Source organism: Heloderma suspectum, chromosome 10 (assembly GCF_057233095.1).
Source record: "Heloderma suspectum isolate Gila_16-S chromosome 10, 16-S_ref, whole genome shotgun sequence".
NCBI lineage: Eukaryota > Metazoa > Chordata > Lepidosauria > Squamata > Helodermatidae > Heloderma > Heloderma suspectum.
In genome coordinates, this window is record NC_139467.1 from 43,194,125 (window position 1) to 43,210,234 (window position 16,110).

The 16,110-nt window shown below is 45.2% G+C and overlaps 1 protein-coding gene across 7 annotated transcripts in view; it reads left to right on the top strand.

Moving 5' to 3' along the window:
• Nucleotides 1-4,184: 4,184 nt before the first annotated feature.
• The window catches only part of LOC146338188 (myotubularin-related protein 9-like), a 33,172-nt gene continuing 21,246 nt past the window's right edge, over nucleotides 4,185-16,110 (top strand). For 2 of the 7 annotated variants that reach the window (XM_084816072.1, XM_084816075.1), the window contains exons 1-5: nucleotides 4,185-4,401; nucleotides 11,804-11,959; nucleotides 13,071-13,332; nucleotides 14,306-14,365; nucleotides 15,908-16,016. In XM_084816072.1, coding sequence (XP_084672198.1) covers nucleotides 13,136-13,332; nucleotides 14,306-14,365; nucleotides 15,908-16,016 — 366 coding nt within the window. In that variant the 5' untranslated portion in view covers nucleotides 4,185-4,401; nucleotides 11,804-11,959; nucleotides 13,071-13,135. Of the gene's footprint in view, nucleotides 4,402-11,803; nucleotides 11,960-13,012; nucleotides 13,333-14,305; nucleotides 14,366-15,539; nucleotides 16,017-16,110 lie in introns of those variants that run through there. The other 5 variants (XM_084816073.1, XM_084816077.1, XM_084816071.1 and 2 more) reach the window with 3 other exon arrangements.

The following is a 16,110-nucleotide window of genomic DNA, read 5'->3' on the forward strand; positions in this document are numbered from 1 at the left end:
GGGGTGGGGGTCATCACCAAAAGCACAATGCCCGGCATGCATGATCCAGGGGGCCTCCTAGAATTCCCATAATAAGCCTTGCCTATGGAGATCCCTCATTGGTCCCTTGTCTTCTTTTGGGCTGCAGGGCATCTGGCCCAGTCACTTCTAAACTGTGACTTATTTGCTGCTGCATCACAGCTGCACTGCATTTAAGGTGGAACAGAATGTCTGCAATGAACGGGCAAAGGAAGGAATACTGCAGATAAGAAGGCAGAATTGTTGGGACGTACTAAAATGAACGACACAAAACGTCCAGTGCAATGCACTGGGTCATTCCAAATGGCCACTGAAATGCATGATTTACACAGTGGTTCTTAGGAACTGTCACCAGTTCGTCAAAAAAACAAGCCTTGTCCTTCGGAATGGCCAGTAGAACACACGTTGAATGACTTCCAAAAACCGTATTGGTGTAATCTCTTTACTGGCCAACTCAAGGGTCACAGAAAATTTGCAAACTTTTGAGATCTCCAGTTCTCTTCATCAGGCAAGATGTTACAAAAAGCAGGTTGGCGGGGGGAGATCTTGAAAGCTTGTACAGTTTTTGTGACCAAATAAAGCTGGCCTAATAAAGTTATTGCACTAATATGGATTTTGGAAATTTTCTTATGGCCAAAACACAACTACCTTTGTGTCCGTTCCCCCCCGCCCCCCGGCCCCGCTTTAAAAAAAATGAACTGGAATTAGTTGTGATTCTGCAACCACCAAGACATACGTGATATAAAAGTCCATTCCGAATGCCTGTGAAACGTATTGGAATGGGTTGGCACCTGCAACCTGACAGGTCAGCCTCAAAATAAAACCACATTAACAAGTCTCTTAGAATGAATGGAGTATTTCAAGCATGCAAACTTTCATGCTTGTGCCCTCTCCCTGGTTCCCTCTGAAACCTCAACATGCCCCTTTTCCAGATAGGTAGCAAACGTGTTAGTCTGCTGAGGCAAGAACAACAGAGTCTTGTCGCACCTTAAAGACTAACACATTTATTCTGGTTTACGCTTCCAGATGAGACTTTTATTGTGCCATTGCTCTGCCTCATTCACAGAATTTTATGGGTAGTGGTCTAGACAACGGGCCAGTTCACATGATCAAATAAGCCACCCTGGCATATTTAAGCCACAGTGGGCTGCACACATGTGTGGGAGCATGCAGACAGCCATTTTGAATATTCAGGCTGCACCTTGTTGTGTTGCCTGAACCCGAGGGTTAAATAACCCTCGCGTAATCCATGGCCAGTTCTAGGGTTATGCTAAGGTTGTTTAACCCTTGCACAACCCCTGCCATCCCAGTTCGGACAGCAGGATAAGCTGTGGCTGTGGCTTGAATATTTAAAAACAAACCATGGTAGGCTGCGGTGATCATGTGAACTAGGTCATAGTCATCTTCCATTCCCATTTTTCCCCACTGCTTCTTCTGTCTTTTTCCTTACTGCAGAAAATTGGTTAAGGAAAAACAGACAGAATAGCTGCACAAGGCCTTCTGATTAGGTGTGCTAGGAGCCCTCTGTCTGGAAGCACACTGTAGTGCTTGGAGCAAGGGTTTCTCAGTAGTTGCTGAAACACCACCCAGCCCGGCTCAAGCCATCTCCTTGGTTAATTTAATCTTTCTGTTAAACCCTTTTTTTTGTCTTCTTCTCAGACATTCCACCTGTTGGAGTGATTTCTCTGTTGCTGTTTTTAAATTGTGCCTTTTAAAAGTAGTTTAACATGGCTGCACATCACTTGAAGTATCTTTAATAGGTGATGATTAATACAGAAGGAGATAGATAGATAGACCCACAGTTAATCACAATTATGGCTGAAATCCCTATATACACACTTTACTAGGGAGCAAGGGTGCTTTCACACAAGACTTTTATTGTGCAATCACTCTGCCACAAACATGGGATTTTACATAGGGTCCAGACATCGTCATTTTCCCCTTGTAACTCTCCCGTGTTTTCCCACATCTTCTGATGTTTTTCTATGCACAAAAAATCCATGAAGGGCACAATCCTATGCATATTTAGACAGAAAAAAGTCCTACAATTCCCAGCATCCTCCAGCCAGCCATGCTGAGTAGGGAATGCTGGAAGCTGTAGGATTTTTTAAAATGTAAACATGCATAGGATTGCGCCCTAAGGAGGGAAAGATAGAATTGCTATACAAGGCTTTCTAATTGGTAATGCAATGAGCCCTCCACCTGGAAACACCCCCTGTTCCACTGAGGTCAGTGGGATGTACTTCTGAAGTTCACACTATACCCCCCTTAAATAATAATAATAATAATAATAATAATTATTATTATTATTATTATTATACGATAATTGTTCCTGGGAAATAATTGTCCCTATCTTGGTCATTCGGGGTATGCCTGATTAAAACCTTGTTAATGTGAGTTGTGAGAGTTTTTGCTCGTCAGAATCCAGCCCCCTCCCATAGCCGGTAGCATTTAAACCTAGGGTGGGGTGGGATTACATTTTATCTCTATTGTACATGCATGTAAGTGTATGTACGCACCTCACAGCCTGGCAGTTCACAGCATGCAGCTGCAGCGGGGATTTTCAGGGCGGTTGATAATGTGTTATTATATAACTATTACGTTTTTCCAAATATGTCTTCGTCATCAATAAGAAACATCCTCTTGGCTTTTAAATTATTGGACAACAGGGTGTTGCAGGGTAAATTAATATCATGTACAACCAGTAGGGAGGCCACTTATGCATTGCCAAAAAAGAGGATAGTGATTTGCATAAAAGTTGCATATTCTAATAATTAGACATCATTTTTACGATTTAAATAGAACTATAGTACTCTCACCAAATTGCAGAAGACTGTGATCAGGGGTCCTGTGTGCCTGCTTATTCAGCCTGCTGCCCAGGCACTAACTGTGGATGGACAGCAGTTCTGATGGCTATTTATCTTTAAACGGGAATTGGACAGGAGAGCCTTTCAAATGGGGGATGACTTCAAGTAGAGGACAGTCCTCTGTAAAAGAGGACACATGGCTCCTAGAACAACCAGAGTCAGCTCCACATCTGAGCAAGGCCTGGGCAAGGTGTCCTGATTGGCCCCCAGCTGGACCTACCTGGTGGCGGGCAGCCATTTCCATTTCCCACAATGCCCAGGAGCACCCAACATAGCGTCACCCTGGTCCACGGTGGGAAATTGGGGCTGGCCCAAGACATGTTGCTGCCTGAAGCAAAAGGCTGAAGCTGACCATCACGGCAGTTGAATCTTACTTCCACCCTGGTGATGGGACAGTGTCCTCCACCACACCTGTGGGAAGCAAGCTAGCTTTGGGAGCCCGGGGCAGACTGCGTGGGACACATGGCTCTCTCCTCAAACGCCTTGACACCCCACCCCATGCCTCAGCACCTGTCACCTGAGGCAGTAGCCTCACTCAGTCTAATGGAAGGGCCGGCCCTGTGGAAAATTAAAATGGCCAGCTACCTCTGCTGGCACCAGTTCAGCCCACAGGCCCCTGGGCAGCCCAGAGCAGGCCTGAGGGTGCTGGGTGCCAAAGTGCGGCCTTCATATGACAGAGTAGTAGAGCCTCCAGGCCTACGCAGGGTTGGGGAGTGGAGGCCTTGGGCCGTGACCTGAGTAAGGGGATGTTACCAGTGCGTTCCTGTTTCTACCTCGGAAATGTTGGGAGGTGATGCAATTTCAATGTAATAATCACACAGAAAGCGTGCCTTGATTTGCTTTCCCCCGGATTCATTTTGGTAGGAGCGTGACGCCTGTGCAAAGCTCTTTCCACGGAAATCAATCCACGGGCCTTAACGGCTCTTCCCTTTCGCTGCATCAACCCTGCTTCTGCAGATCAGGCTGGTTAAGAGGTGGCAGAACTCTTCCCCCACTCCTGGGTTTCAGTTCTGGTGGTTTTCTGATCATTTTCCAGCCTCATTTTGCTCTCCGTCTGCCCAGAGCCAACAAGGCACCTAAAGAAAAAAGGAAAAACTGTGGGAGTTTATCGCACTGCCAGTTTATCTAAAATCTTTACTGTTCTCTTCGAGTCCCTCGACAGTGGAAAAAAATAAACGGAAAACAAACAATTACAGCCAGGCTACCTTAAGCCCAACATCCTCTCCCACACTGCAGTGTTGTGTGCAGTTCCTGTTGCTCTTTCACAGTCTACTCCCATCCAGCGTGCTTTGGCTCCCCAGCAGTTCTGAGGCAAAGCAGCTGTCGGGAGGTTTCTGCACAGCTGCCCCTCACCCCTCTCCCTTGCACTGCCATTCGTGGGTCCTGCTGTACATGCACAGGGGTGCATTTTGCCCCCTGTGGTCCTCCTCATCACTTGGTGCTTGATCCCTGATCTCTGCCGAGCGAGACCCCCTGCAGATCCTGGTGGGCCTGTGGTTGCAAGCCCAGCTATCAGGTAAGGGAAATGGGCCAGACACGAGGTTTTGGGAGGCTGTTTTGCTTTTGCAGAAGGTCCCAGGTTCAATCCCCAGCCTCTTCAGTCAAACATTCCCAGGTAGCAGCAGGATGGAGAACAAGGCCCCCACCTGAGACCCTGGAAAGCCACTGCCAGCCAGAGCGAGACATCACAGGCTAGATGGAGCAATGGCCTCGTTCCAGATGAGGCAGTTTTCTAAGTTCACATGGACCCAGCTAGTAGTAAGGATCCTTTTACTGTTCTCTCATAAAAAAATAAACCCTGGCCTACCTTACAGGATTGTGGTTGTTGTACTGATTATGGAGATAAATTGTGCGGGCCTGGCAAACACTGTAGTTGGCAAACCCCACCAGTTGGGTTGCCAACTTTTCTGCAAGCCCCGGTAGCTGTGCCTTTAACCTCCGCAAACTGCATGGATGTTTTATTTCCATTCTGTGAAAAGCTTCACCTACTCATGGTTGCACACAAAGCTGCTGTTGAAGACACAAGAACAGGCCAGGTTGCTTTTTTTCTGGTCAGTTGGCACTGGCCATGTATTGTGACCCCCCCCCCCCCCGCAAAAACCTCCCTCCTGCTGCTGCTCGGTGCTACAGAAACAGGACAGGTGGCCCAAGCACCTCAGCATGCCGTACTATGCAGCTGATGGGTTGCATTTAGTTTGGTGGGTCACACAGTTTGGAGGCCTGGGGTATGTGAAGTGCCTTATACCCAGTCCGACCATGAGTCCATCTCGCTCAGCACAGTTCACTCTACGCTGACAGGCAGCCGCTCACCAGCGTTCCAAACAGGAGGCTGTCCCAGCCATGCCTAGAACTGAACCTGGGATCATCTGCTTGCAAAGTAGGCAATCTACCACTGAGCACGCTCTTGACTGGTGCATACATTAGTTTTTTAAAAAATGTATATCCTACCTTTTAATTTAAAAAAAAAGTTCAAGTCTGCTTCCAAAGAAAAACACCATAAACATCATTAAACATCAATAAAAATTACTAAAATAAATATGCATAAATGCTAAGCATTATTAAATATTACTGTTGCCTGGTTCCATGACTTTAAGCAGAGGCCTGGCGCTCAAAAATTATGGTTGCAAGCCTGAAGTACACTAACTAGGGAGTGAGCCCCACTTGAATTCAGGCACGCTTCCAGAAGAGGCTTTTAATGTGTAATCACCCTGCCTCCTCCACAGAATTGTACAGAACGGCCAGATGGCGTTGTTAGCCACTTGTAACCCTCCCGTGTCTTCCTACCACTTGTTCCATCTTTTTTCTTAGCATGGAAAATCCATTAAGGAAAAAAGGATGGAAAAGCTACACAGGGCCTTCTGACTGCTAGTGCTAGGACCCCTTTGGAATAAAGAGTTATGGATGAGATCAATGCATAAATCAATAAAGATGCATAAGGTTGTGCTATAAGTAGTTGAAGCTTTTCCCATCCCTTTATCTTCATGCTGGGAAGAGCTTCATTGGCTGGACAATGTTACAGCTCTTCGGTGTCGCTTGAGTCTCCTTCTTGGTGGGTTCTACCGCTTTTCATCGTAATCCAGCTCCTGAGAAGTGAGAAGGGGAAGCAGATAGATTTCCTTTCCCCAAAAGAAAGCAGAAGAATTTTGAAAGCAACAACCTGAAACAAACCAATTTCCCGTTCACCTGATCTCCATCCCATGAAAAAGGTCACCTGCTGTATTTCTCTGCCTGGCAAGCAGATGTTAAAGGATCACATGTCAGGATTGGGATCACTTTGCACAACTTTTAAGAGCCCAAGCATGACTTTCAAAGAGTCTTTGGAATGTTTTAGAAATCTGGATGTTTTGGTTCCTTAAACCCCTGAAGGCATAGAAATTCTAATAATGTAGTAAAAGTTGGCTCTTCCTACTTCACTGAAATATATGAATCAGACATTAAACTGGAGGACAGAGGAAAAGTTTGTATCTTCCTTCTTGCATTAAGCTTCCCTTTAATTTAATTTTATTTTTCAGAATGGTTTCAACGGCAATATCAGTCTATATACACTTTGAAGCTTCTTACTTCAGCAAATTTGCAGCAAATAATGATGATGCAGGGTTCTGGAGCCAAGCAGAACGGCTCCCCTGTGGTGTGAACCCCACCCAGTCCCTCATGCCAGCAATGAGCCTAGTTCAAATTCCACATAGATCATCAAGAGAGAAACAGGCAACTGTGGTATACAGGGAGTTGGAGTAAAGTTGCTGGATTTGCAAAATACAGGAGAAAGGCTGGCTGGCCGGCCTTCCTTTATTTCCCTTCCCAAGAATGCTGGCATGTTGCTGCTCTCTAAAATTGAGGGAGCAAAACAGTTTTTGCTAGGAAGCTGCTGTGGGTGGGGACAGACCAAGCCCCACTCCAAGGGCCATCTCCCCCCCACTTCTTCCTTGCAGGGCTCCTGTGCCTTTTAAGAGCAGAAATCCAAAAGGGCAGCTCTTTCCCATCAACCTGTCTCCATATTAGGGGAAAGCATCACCTGTTGAATATCTGCCCATCACACAACTTTCTGTCAGAATAAAGATGGCAACCACAAGCCCTTCTCTTTCAAACCAAGAATTCCAATCTTGTCCTTTTTGGAGTTGGGGAGATCCTTTGTGCTTGGTGGCTCTGACTGCTAATATCAGTCCATTGGGTTCCTTTAACAATCTCCTTTTAGCAGTTTGCCAACAAGTGCAAGGAGCTGCACAGAATGGAGGCCTATCTAGCCTCTACCAAGTAGAACAGACAGTTCACATTAAGCATGGTTCAGAGATTTAAACAAAAAAACCCTGGAAATTAAGCCCTGCAATTGTGGAAGATGGAGAGATGGGAGATTGGATGTTTACAATTGCAATCCTATGCAAACTTTCTTGGGAGTAAGCCCAAGTGAATACAGTGGGACCTACTTCTAAGCAAACATGCATAGGATGGCACTATAAGACAGGGTGGGAAGGGGGAGGTAGAGATGTGATATAGTGGCTAAGAGTGCAGTCCTACGTTCATTTACTCAGAGGTAAGTCCTATTTCGTTCGTTGGGACTTAGGGTGCTTTAGAGATGTAAAATATTGGGAAACTGGGTTTCTTTCCATTGGGGGGGTGGGAATGGAAATTTGGGGGGGAAATGAAAAATAAGCAATACTTACATTTTAAAGCACCTTTTGAAGATCTAAAGTCGCTTTGTTGCTTTCAGAGAGCCTTCCCCAACTGGTGCCCTCCAGATATTTTGGACGTCAGCTCCCATCAGCCTCAGGCAGCATGGCCAATGGTCAGGGATGCTAGGCTTGTTGTTCAGTCGTTCAGTCGTGTCCGACTCTTCGTGACCCCATGGACCATAGCACGCCAGGCCTTCCTGTCCTGCGCTCTCTCCCGGAGCGTGCTCAAGTTCATATTCATTGCATCCGTGATGCCATCTAGCCATCTCATCCTCTGCCGTCCCCTTCTCCTTTTGCCTTCAGTCTTTCCCAGCATCAGGGTCTTTTCCAGGGAGTTTTCTCTTCGCATTAGGTGGCCAAAATATTGGAGCTTCAGCTTCATTATCTGTCCTTCCAATGAGCACTCAGGGTTGATTTCCTTTAGGATGGACTGATTTGACCTCCTTGCAGTCCAGGGGACTCGTAAGAGTCTTCTCCAGCACCACAGTTCGAAAGCATCAATTCTTCGGCGCTCAGCCTTCCTTATAGTCCAGCTCTCACAGCCATACATTACTACTGGGAAAACCATAGCTTTGATTAGACGGACCTTTGTCGGCAAGGTGATGTCTCTGCTTCTTACTATGCTGTCTAGGTTTACCATAGCTTTCCTCGCAAGGAGCAAGCGTCTTTTAATTTCATGGCTACAGTCACCGTCTGCGGTGATCTTGGAACCCAAGAAAGTAAAATCTGTCACTGCTTCCATTTCTTCCCCTTCCATATGCCAGGAAGTGATGGGGCCAGATGCCATGATCTTCGTTTTTTTAATGTTGAGTTTCAAACCAGCTTTTGCACTCTCTTCTTTCACCCTCAACAAGAGGCTCTTTAGATCCTCTTCGCTTTCTGCCATTAGGGTGGTATCGTCTGCATATCGGAGGTTGTTGATAATTCTCCCGGCAATCTTAATTCCGACCTCTGATTCATCCAACCCGGCATTTCTCATGATGTACTCTGCATATAAGTTAAATAAGCAGGGTGACAATATGCAGCCTTGTCGTACTCCTTTCCCAATTTTGAACCAATCGGTTGTTCCATGTCTGGTTCTTACTGTTGCTTCTTGACCCTCGTACAGGTTTCTCAGGAGACAGGTAAGGTGGTCTGGTACTCCCATCACTTTAAGAATTTGCCACAGTTTGTTGTGATCCACACAATCAAAGGCTTTAGCGTAGTCAATGAAGCAGAAATAGACGTTTTTCTGGAATTCTCTTGCTTTCTCCATGATGCAGCGAATGTTGGCGATTTGATCTCTAGTTCCTCTGCCTCTTCGAAACCCAGCTTGTACTTCCGGTAATTCTCGGTTCGCATACTGCTGAAGCCTAGCTTGTAGGATTTTGAGCATCACCTTGCTGGCATGTGAAATGAGCGCAATTGTGCGGTAGTTTGAACACTCTTTGGCGTTGCCCTTCTTTGGAATTGGAATGTAAACTGACCTTTTCCAGTCTTGTGGCCACTGTTGAGTGTTCCAGATTTGTTGGCATATTGAATGCAGCACTTTAACAGCATCATCTTTTAGGATTTTAAATAGCTCGGCTGGAATACTGTCATCTCCGCTAGCTTTGTTGTTACTAATGCTTCCTAAGGCCCACTTGACTTCACTCTCTAGGATGTCCGGCTCAAGTTCAATGACCGCACTATCATGGCTATCAGGGACATTCAGCTCTTTCCTGTATAGTTCTTCTGTGTATTCTTGCCACCTCTTCTTAATCTCATCTGCTTCTGTTAGGTCCCTGCCTTCTTTGTCCTTTATCATGCCCGTCTTTGCACAAAACGTTCCCTTGAGATCTCCAATTTTCTTGAAGAGATCTCTAGTCTTTCCCATTCTGTTGTTTTCCTCGATTTCTTTGCATTGTTCATTTAAGAAGGCCTTCTTGTCTCTCCTTGCTATTCTCTGGAACTCTGCATTCAGTTGGGTATATCTTCCCCTTTCTCCCTTGCTTTTCGCTTCCCTTCTTTCGTGAGCTACTTGTAAAGCCTCATCAGACAGCCACTTGGCTTTCTTGCATTTCTTTTTCTTTGGGATGGATTTCGTTGCCTAGGGATGCTAGGCATTGTAGTCCAAAATATCTGGAGGGCACCAGGTTGGGGAATGCTGCTTTAGGAACATAAAACAGCTTTTATGTTCCTAAAGTTATATTACGTATAACTTGGTTTGCTCATAAATTATCATTATATTTTAAAACTTTTAAGGTAAACTCAGTAAATTTTTAATTGTCTGAATAAATTAGACTTTTAAATGTAATATACCAAATATGATAATTTTATGAGAAAAGCCAATTATACATAATGTATTTTAGGTTTCTGTTTTAGATCTGATCAGAGGAAACTTCAGCAAGTAGTCCTTGAAACATCTAAATCATTCTAGAAGCTATAAGAAGCAGGAAGAACTGGAGGCAGAGAAAGACTAGTGTACAGCATCTGTTCCTATTTGTAAGAAAGCCTAGGGAAATTCCTAAAGATGTTCCTGTTTGTTGGGTGAAGCTTAGAAAAATCTGATCTGAAGGAAAAGCTATCGAGATTTTATTTAGTTGAGAGTCAGCTTAGGAATGGTAAGCAACCATATTTAACTTAAGAACCTTTAAGCAATCTCAACTTTGTATTTGAAGAGTGACATTTTATTCACTTTTGTAAATAATTTCTGTTAATGACATCTTTTTTGAAAGGTTGTCTCTGTTAGTAGCATCAGTCCCATGCCTACACCAGAGGAACCAGGCAACTGAGTTTCTTTTAGGCAGAGAGGGTTTATTCTTGTGGCAGCAGTTAAAAGGTTTTATAGCTGAGACAGCATTCCCTAGTGGTGAGGTCTAACAGAGAACTTTATTAAAAACTATGGCAGTGAGTTCAGACCCAAGCCTCAAAGTTAATTAAAAAAAAAAAAGAAACATAGGTGGGATAACCCACAAGCTGTTCAGTTGCATCTGGTGACAGTGGCAGGATAATCTACAGGGTTTTTTTCCACGTGTAGGTTTTAGATAAGAATTACATTAATTGACTGCTACAACTTCTACCCAGAACAAGCTCAGAAACACAGGGCTCTGTAGAACAAAACCCAAACTCTCAAGAATGCACATTTTCTTCCATATGGTGACTCTAGTCACATGTTGGGAAACTGAGCATGACTTGGAGCAACCCTAAATGTCTATCAGTAAAAGATAAATTAGATTAATAATTTTAATAAAGAATGGAAGAAGTAACTATGCTGGGAATCTTTAAAAAAAAACAACACGTTTTCCCTTATAGCTTATTTCCAGAAATTTTACATCTCTAGTCTTTCTGTAAAAGTGTTCTTATTACATAGTTTTTAGAAATCATTCTGTGGGAGTAAAGGCTTGGTAACAATATATAAACACCTTGTCTTAAATTCTAAAAGAAAATATTTCATAATCCAAAGTTGTTCAGTTTTTCAATAAAAAACAAAAAATGGTCCTTGGAAAAAATTCAGAAAAAGCAGCCTTCCCCAACCTGGTACCCTCCAGATATTTTGGACCACAATGCCTAACAATCCTGACCGTTGGCCTTGCTGCCTGAGGCTGATGGGAGCTGAAGTCCAAAATATATGGAGGGTACCAGTTGGGGTCTGAAAGCAACAAAGTGACTTTAGATCTTTAAAGAGTGCTTAAAATATAAGCATTGCTTATTTTTCCATTTTCCCCAAATTTTCCTCCCCCACCCCATGGGTTTTCTTTTTCCATGTCTTCACAATTTTGGGAAATTTTACATCTCTAAAGCACCCTAAGTCCCAAGGAACTAAATGGGATTTACTTCTGAGTAAATGAACATAGGATTGCACTCTTAGCCCCTATATCACATCCCTACCTGCCTCTTCCCACCCTGTGTTACAGGGCAATCCTATGCATGTAAATGGAACCAATTCCCTAGGGAGGTGGTGGGCTTTCCCACACTGGACTAGAGGCATTCAAAACGAGGCTGGACAGCCACCTGTCAGGGATGCTCTGACCTGGATTCCTGCACTGCGCAGGGGGTTGGACTCAATGTTCTTGTAGGCCCCCCTCCAAGCCTACTATTCTATGATTCTGTGTTTGCTCAGAAGTAAGTCCCACTGTGTTCAGTTGGGCTTACTCCAAAAAACTGGGTTTTTCTGAATTTTCCCATTTTCCCCTGGGCCTTCACATCTCTAGGATGCTTCTGGATGGAGGGCTCAGAGTGTGACCAGTGAGAAGACACTGAGCAGCTATTGCATCTTTTTCTTCTTAACAGGTTTTCTGAGTTAAGGAAAAAGAAGGAAGAAACTGTGGGAAAACGCAGGAGGGCTATGAATGGAAGACAACGATGTCTGGGCCTCCCATAAAATTCTATAAAGAGGCAGGGGGATGGCATGATAAAAGCCTCATCTGAAAGCATCCTTACTCCCAAGTAAGTATGCACACGATGGCTGCCTGACACTGCCATCCTAACGGAGCTTAGTCCCTGGTAAGTGTCTTTATGATTGCAGCTTAAGGTGTAGGCTCTTAGGTGCACCTAAGAGTCGGCACTCCAATTGAGGAAGTTCCTGGCAATATGAAGATAGAAGGGACCTGAAGATAATCTAGTCCAAGCCCTAGCTGGTGCGGGAGATCTGTTGCTTCAGCATGCTGATAGGCGGCTCCCCAGCCACTGCTTAAAAACCTCTAACAAAGGATTGTCCACCACCTTCTGAGGGAGACTGTTCTACTGTTGAACAGCGTGTACCATCAGGAAGATACTCTGAATGTTTAGTCAAAATCCCCCTTCTTGTCATTTGAACCCATTAGTTTGTGACCTCCCCTCTGGATGAACAGAAAACAAATTTGCTCCATCATCTATCTGACAGCCCTTCATGTATTTGAAGATGGCTATCAGATTGCCTCTTAATTGTCTCTTCTCCAAGCTAAACATATCCAGCTTCTTCATCCTTTCCTAAAAGGACTTGGTATCCAGGCCACTTACCCTCTGCATTGCTTTTTGTCACTTCTCATAATACCAGCCTATCTTATAGGACCATTGTAAGGATTACAAAATAATGTATGTAACGGGCTTTGAATATTCAAAAGTGCTATATAAATAATAAAATATTTACTATGATATTATTATTTTTTTACTCGGGCTTCATAAACCCCTTGGATATGTTCAGGATTAAACTACCAACCCCAACACCAGTGTATTTTAAGTGCTTATGTGGTGGTTATTATTTGATCTCTCATAGCTACATCATCAACACAGGTAAAATAGGCATCAACCCCCCCTCCCTTGTTTTTGTTTTATGCAAAAGAATTTTTGCCTGTGACATGCATAGCTGGTATATATGTCCATTTAATTGTTTACAACAGCGCTTCCATAGAAGCCATAAATTGACCAGAAATATAGGCACATCTGACAAATAATTCTTGTGTGGTTTGAAACACAGGAAGGGGAAAGTTCTCTCCTCCCTAAATGCTGCTTTGTCCTTAGCCTCAGCCGCTTCCCTGCCTCTGATTCCACTGAAAGACTCTTTCTCCTCTACAATCAGCTGTCCAGGGCTTTCTGGATCCAAACTGTGCTGAGAGCCCTGGCAAGGCACAGCCTCTCCCTGCCATGGAGTTTGCAGAGTTGATCAAGACCACCAAGGTGGACAACGTGGTTCTCTTGTGCCCAGGACTCCAGCCAGTTACGGGGACACTTTGCATCACCAGCCATCACCTACTGTTATCGTCCCAGACAGGAGGAAGTGGGGAGCAGAGCCAGATCGAGTTGTGGCTTCTTATTCGCAATGTGGATGCCATTGAGAAAAGGTGAATAATCTTCCCAGCATCACTTCCACTCCTTATGACAGTTTCCTACGGGGATCACTGATGCCCCCTTTGCATGATGTCAAACTGGGCTCCCCCATCCCCCCCCCCCCGCCTAGTTTCTACAGCCTAACCAAAATGAACCTTGTGGAGTCTTAGCTGCTATATCAAATCAGAGGTCCTTGCATCCTCTCCCCAAAAAACTTCAGCTATTTTGCAAGTTAAGATAAGGCCCGCTAAACCTGAAACCTGTGCTCAGATCAAAGCCTTGCAAGGTGAACTTCGAGGGCCTTGGCCGCTTTACAAAGTAAACATAGCTAGCACGTCTGCAGACCTTAACTCCCTTGACTGCAGACTAAAGCAAGAGGTGCCTGGACTAGAAAGGAATGGACTGTTAAGCAGCAAAAAGATGATACTGCCAATACAAACATTAGCATACACGCTCTAGTGTACTTTCCCAAGGAATTAAATAGTGAAGTCAGAAGCAAGTGCTTTAGAATCAGAGGAAAGAGACCAAATCTTCCTCTTCTGGGACTTGGCAGGTGTACACCCCATAATAGTGAGTTACTCCTTTCTCCTGCTCAAAGGTCAGATTGCCACCCTTTTTTCCTGGCCCTTCTCCTGTGTTCTTTCAACTGGAGTCTGATGTGTGGAAATTCAGCAGGTGATGTTTCTTTCCTCCTGGCCTGCAGATCAAGCCATGGGTAAAAGCATCATCTGCTTAACATCTTTATCTCAGGCTGCTGTGAAAGGCACGAGAGCAGGGTTGTGGCAGAAAGGTTGCGATCCTCCAAGTGCAGGTCCCTGGAATGAACATGCAAGGCTCTTTGATCCCCAACTAAGCAGAGTGGATGGCTTCTTGCCGGAGAAGTCGGAAACAGACTTTGAAGTCTACAACAGAGGTCCCCAAGCTAACCCCTTGCACCTGTGGCACAATGCTAACTAACCTCTCCTCTTTCCTTCCTGTAACGCCCAGTGTTCAGAATCTAAGCTGGTATCAAAGCTCCCGGACTAACGGCTCCCCTCGAGAGACCAGGTTTGCCTTTTAACCCCTTTTCAAAGCAGAGGGCACAGCTGCTTAGAGGTTGGCAGTTCCTTTGCCCCTTAGCTTGCACTGCTTCTTTGCAGAACTGGGGGTGGGATGGGGGGGGGGGGCTGAGACAATTTCAGGCCCCACATTTCCGGAAGGCCTTTCTCATGCCAGGAACAGACATGCTGTTCCCTTCTGGGCTCTGCTCGGACAGGGAGAAACATCTGCAAGGTATCCTGCATTCCATGCCCTATCTTGGAGAACTTGCCAGAGCTGGACAGATTGGGTGGAAAGGGGGAGCCCAAGAGGGTACAATTTGAAGCACAGTTCACCAGGGTTCAGTCCAGAATCTGTGTTCAGTACTAGAATGGGTGAAGTAATAATGGTATTGTGTATCTGAGCATGTACAGAGTGCCTCTCCCTCACCCCTGCCTCTCCCCACATAAGTGAAGATATTGGGACAGGGCAACTTGGCCAGAAGCTGGTGCTTTCATCTGCAGAGGTAGCTGGAGATCAACCGCGGTTTAAAGACCCCCAGGGATATTTCAAGACTCTTTCTTGAAATGACAGCATCACAACATATGTTAAAACCTCTAGCCCCCTTGCATGCAAAGAGCGGGGGTGGGGGAGGGATTTAGGCACTAGTCAACATAACTGCTAATTAAGTATCAGTTTGCTTTTTCTCCTTGTGGGGAAAAACTGCCCCACGGAAGAAGATATGGAAGATCCCTTGCAGGGTCACCTAACAATATTTGACTGAGTGGGTGTCGATGTGGCCATCGTCAGGCTGATAAAAGTAGGAAGATTTTTGCTACATCTCTAGCTTTTTTATGCGTGGTGCCTATACAGCAAGTCTGTATAAGAACTATTTCCAGAGGGATAGCCCTGTTACCCTCTTGCAGGAAAAACAGCCAAGCTGCATCTTTCGTACCTTAAAGTCCAGTTCATCTATTATAGCGTGAGCACGCCTGCATGGAACATCGGCTGCACAGAATGTCATCCAGACGTGGCAGGCATTTATACACATTGGTGTAGGTAGAAGGGGGAAAAACAGTAGCCATGAGGTCAGAGGGGAGTGAAATGCAGAAAATACTGGCAGTGAGACTTTTGTTCAATTGTAAAATAATCATAGGGACCATTCGCAAAGGCATATAAACCTGCAGGCAAGTTAATGAACACCTGTTGTGTATAAGAATCAGAGGTGGTGGTGATTGTAGATTAATTTAATCTGGATTCAAAAGGGGGTAATAAACCCACCACAACAGGCTTTTGCTTTTTGATGCTTCTCGCTCTTTCTCCCCAGAGAGCTGCTCACGTGATTTCCTGCCTGTCTCAGACACAAACCGAGCGAGTGACTGTTTGGGACTGTGGCCAGAGAGGATTTGCATCATGCCTCACCCGTTGCCTCCTCTTCTGCCACAGCTTGGGGTTTTCTGCTTGCAACCCACCAGCTGCTGCATGCGCCCCCCAAAGCAGCTCCTGCATGATGGAACAGGGCCTGGATCCCCTGCCCTGCTTCATTCTGCCGTCTCTCGATATTCCCCACAGGCTTGCAAACACTTCCGGCACCATCACTCTCAAATGCAAGGACTTGAAAGTTCTGCAGCTGGAGATCCCAGGAATGGAGGAATGTCTGAATATTGCTAGTTCCATCGAGGTGAGCAGAACACATCTCCTGCCTGGCTTCCTTGGAATTCGGCCCATACTATACAGGATTATTGAAGGGAACGCCCTCTGAAGATGTGCAGAGT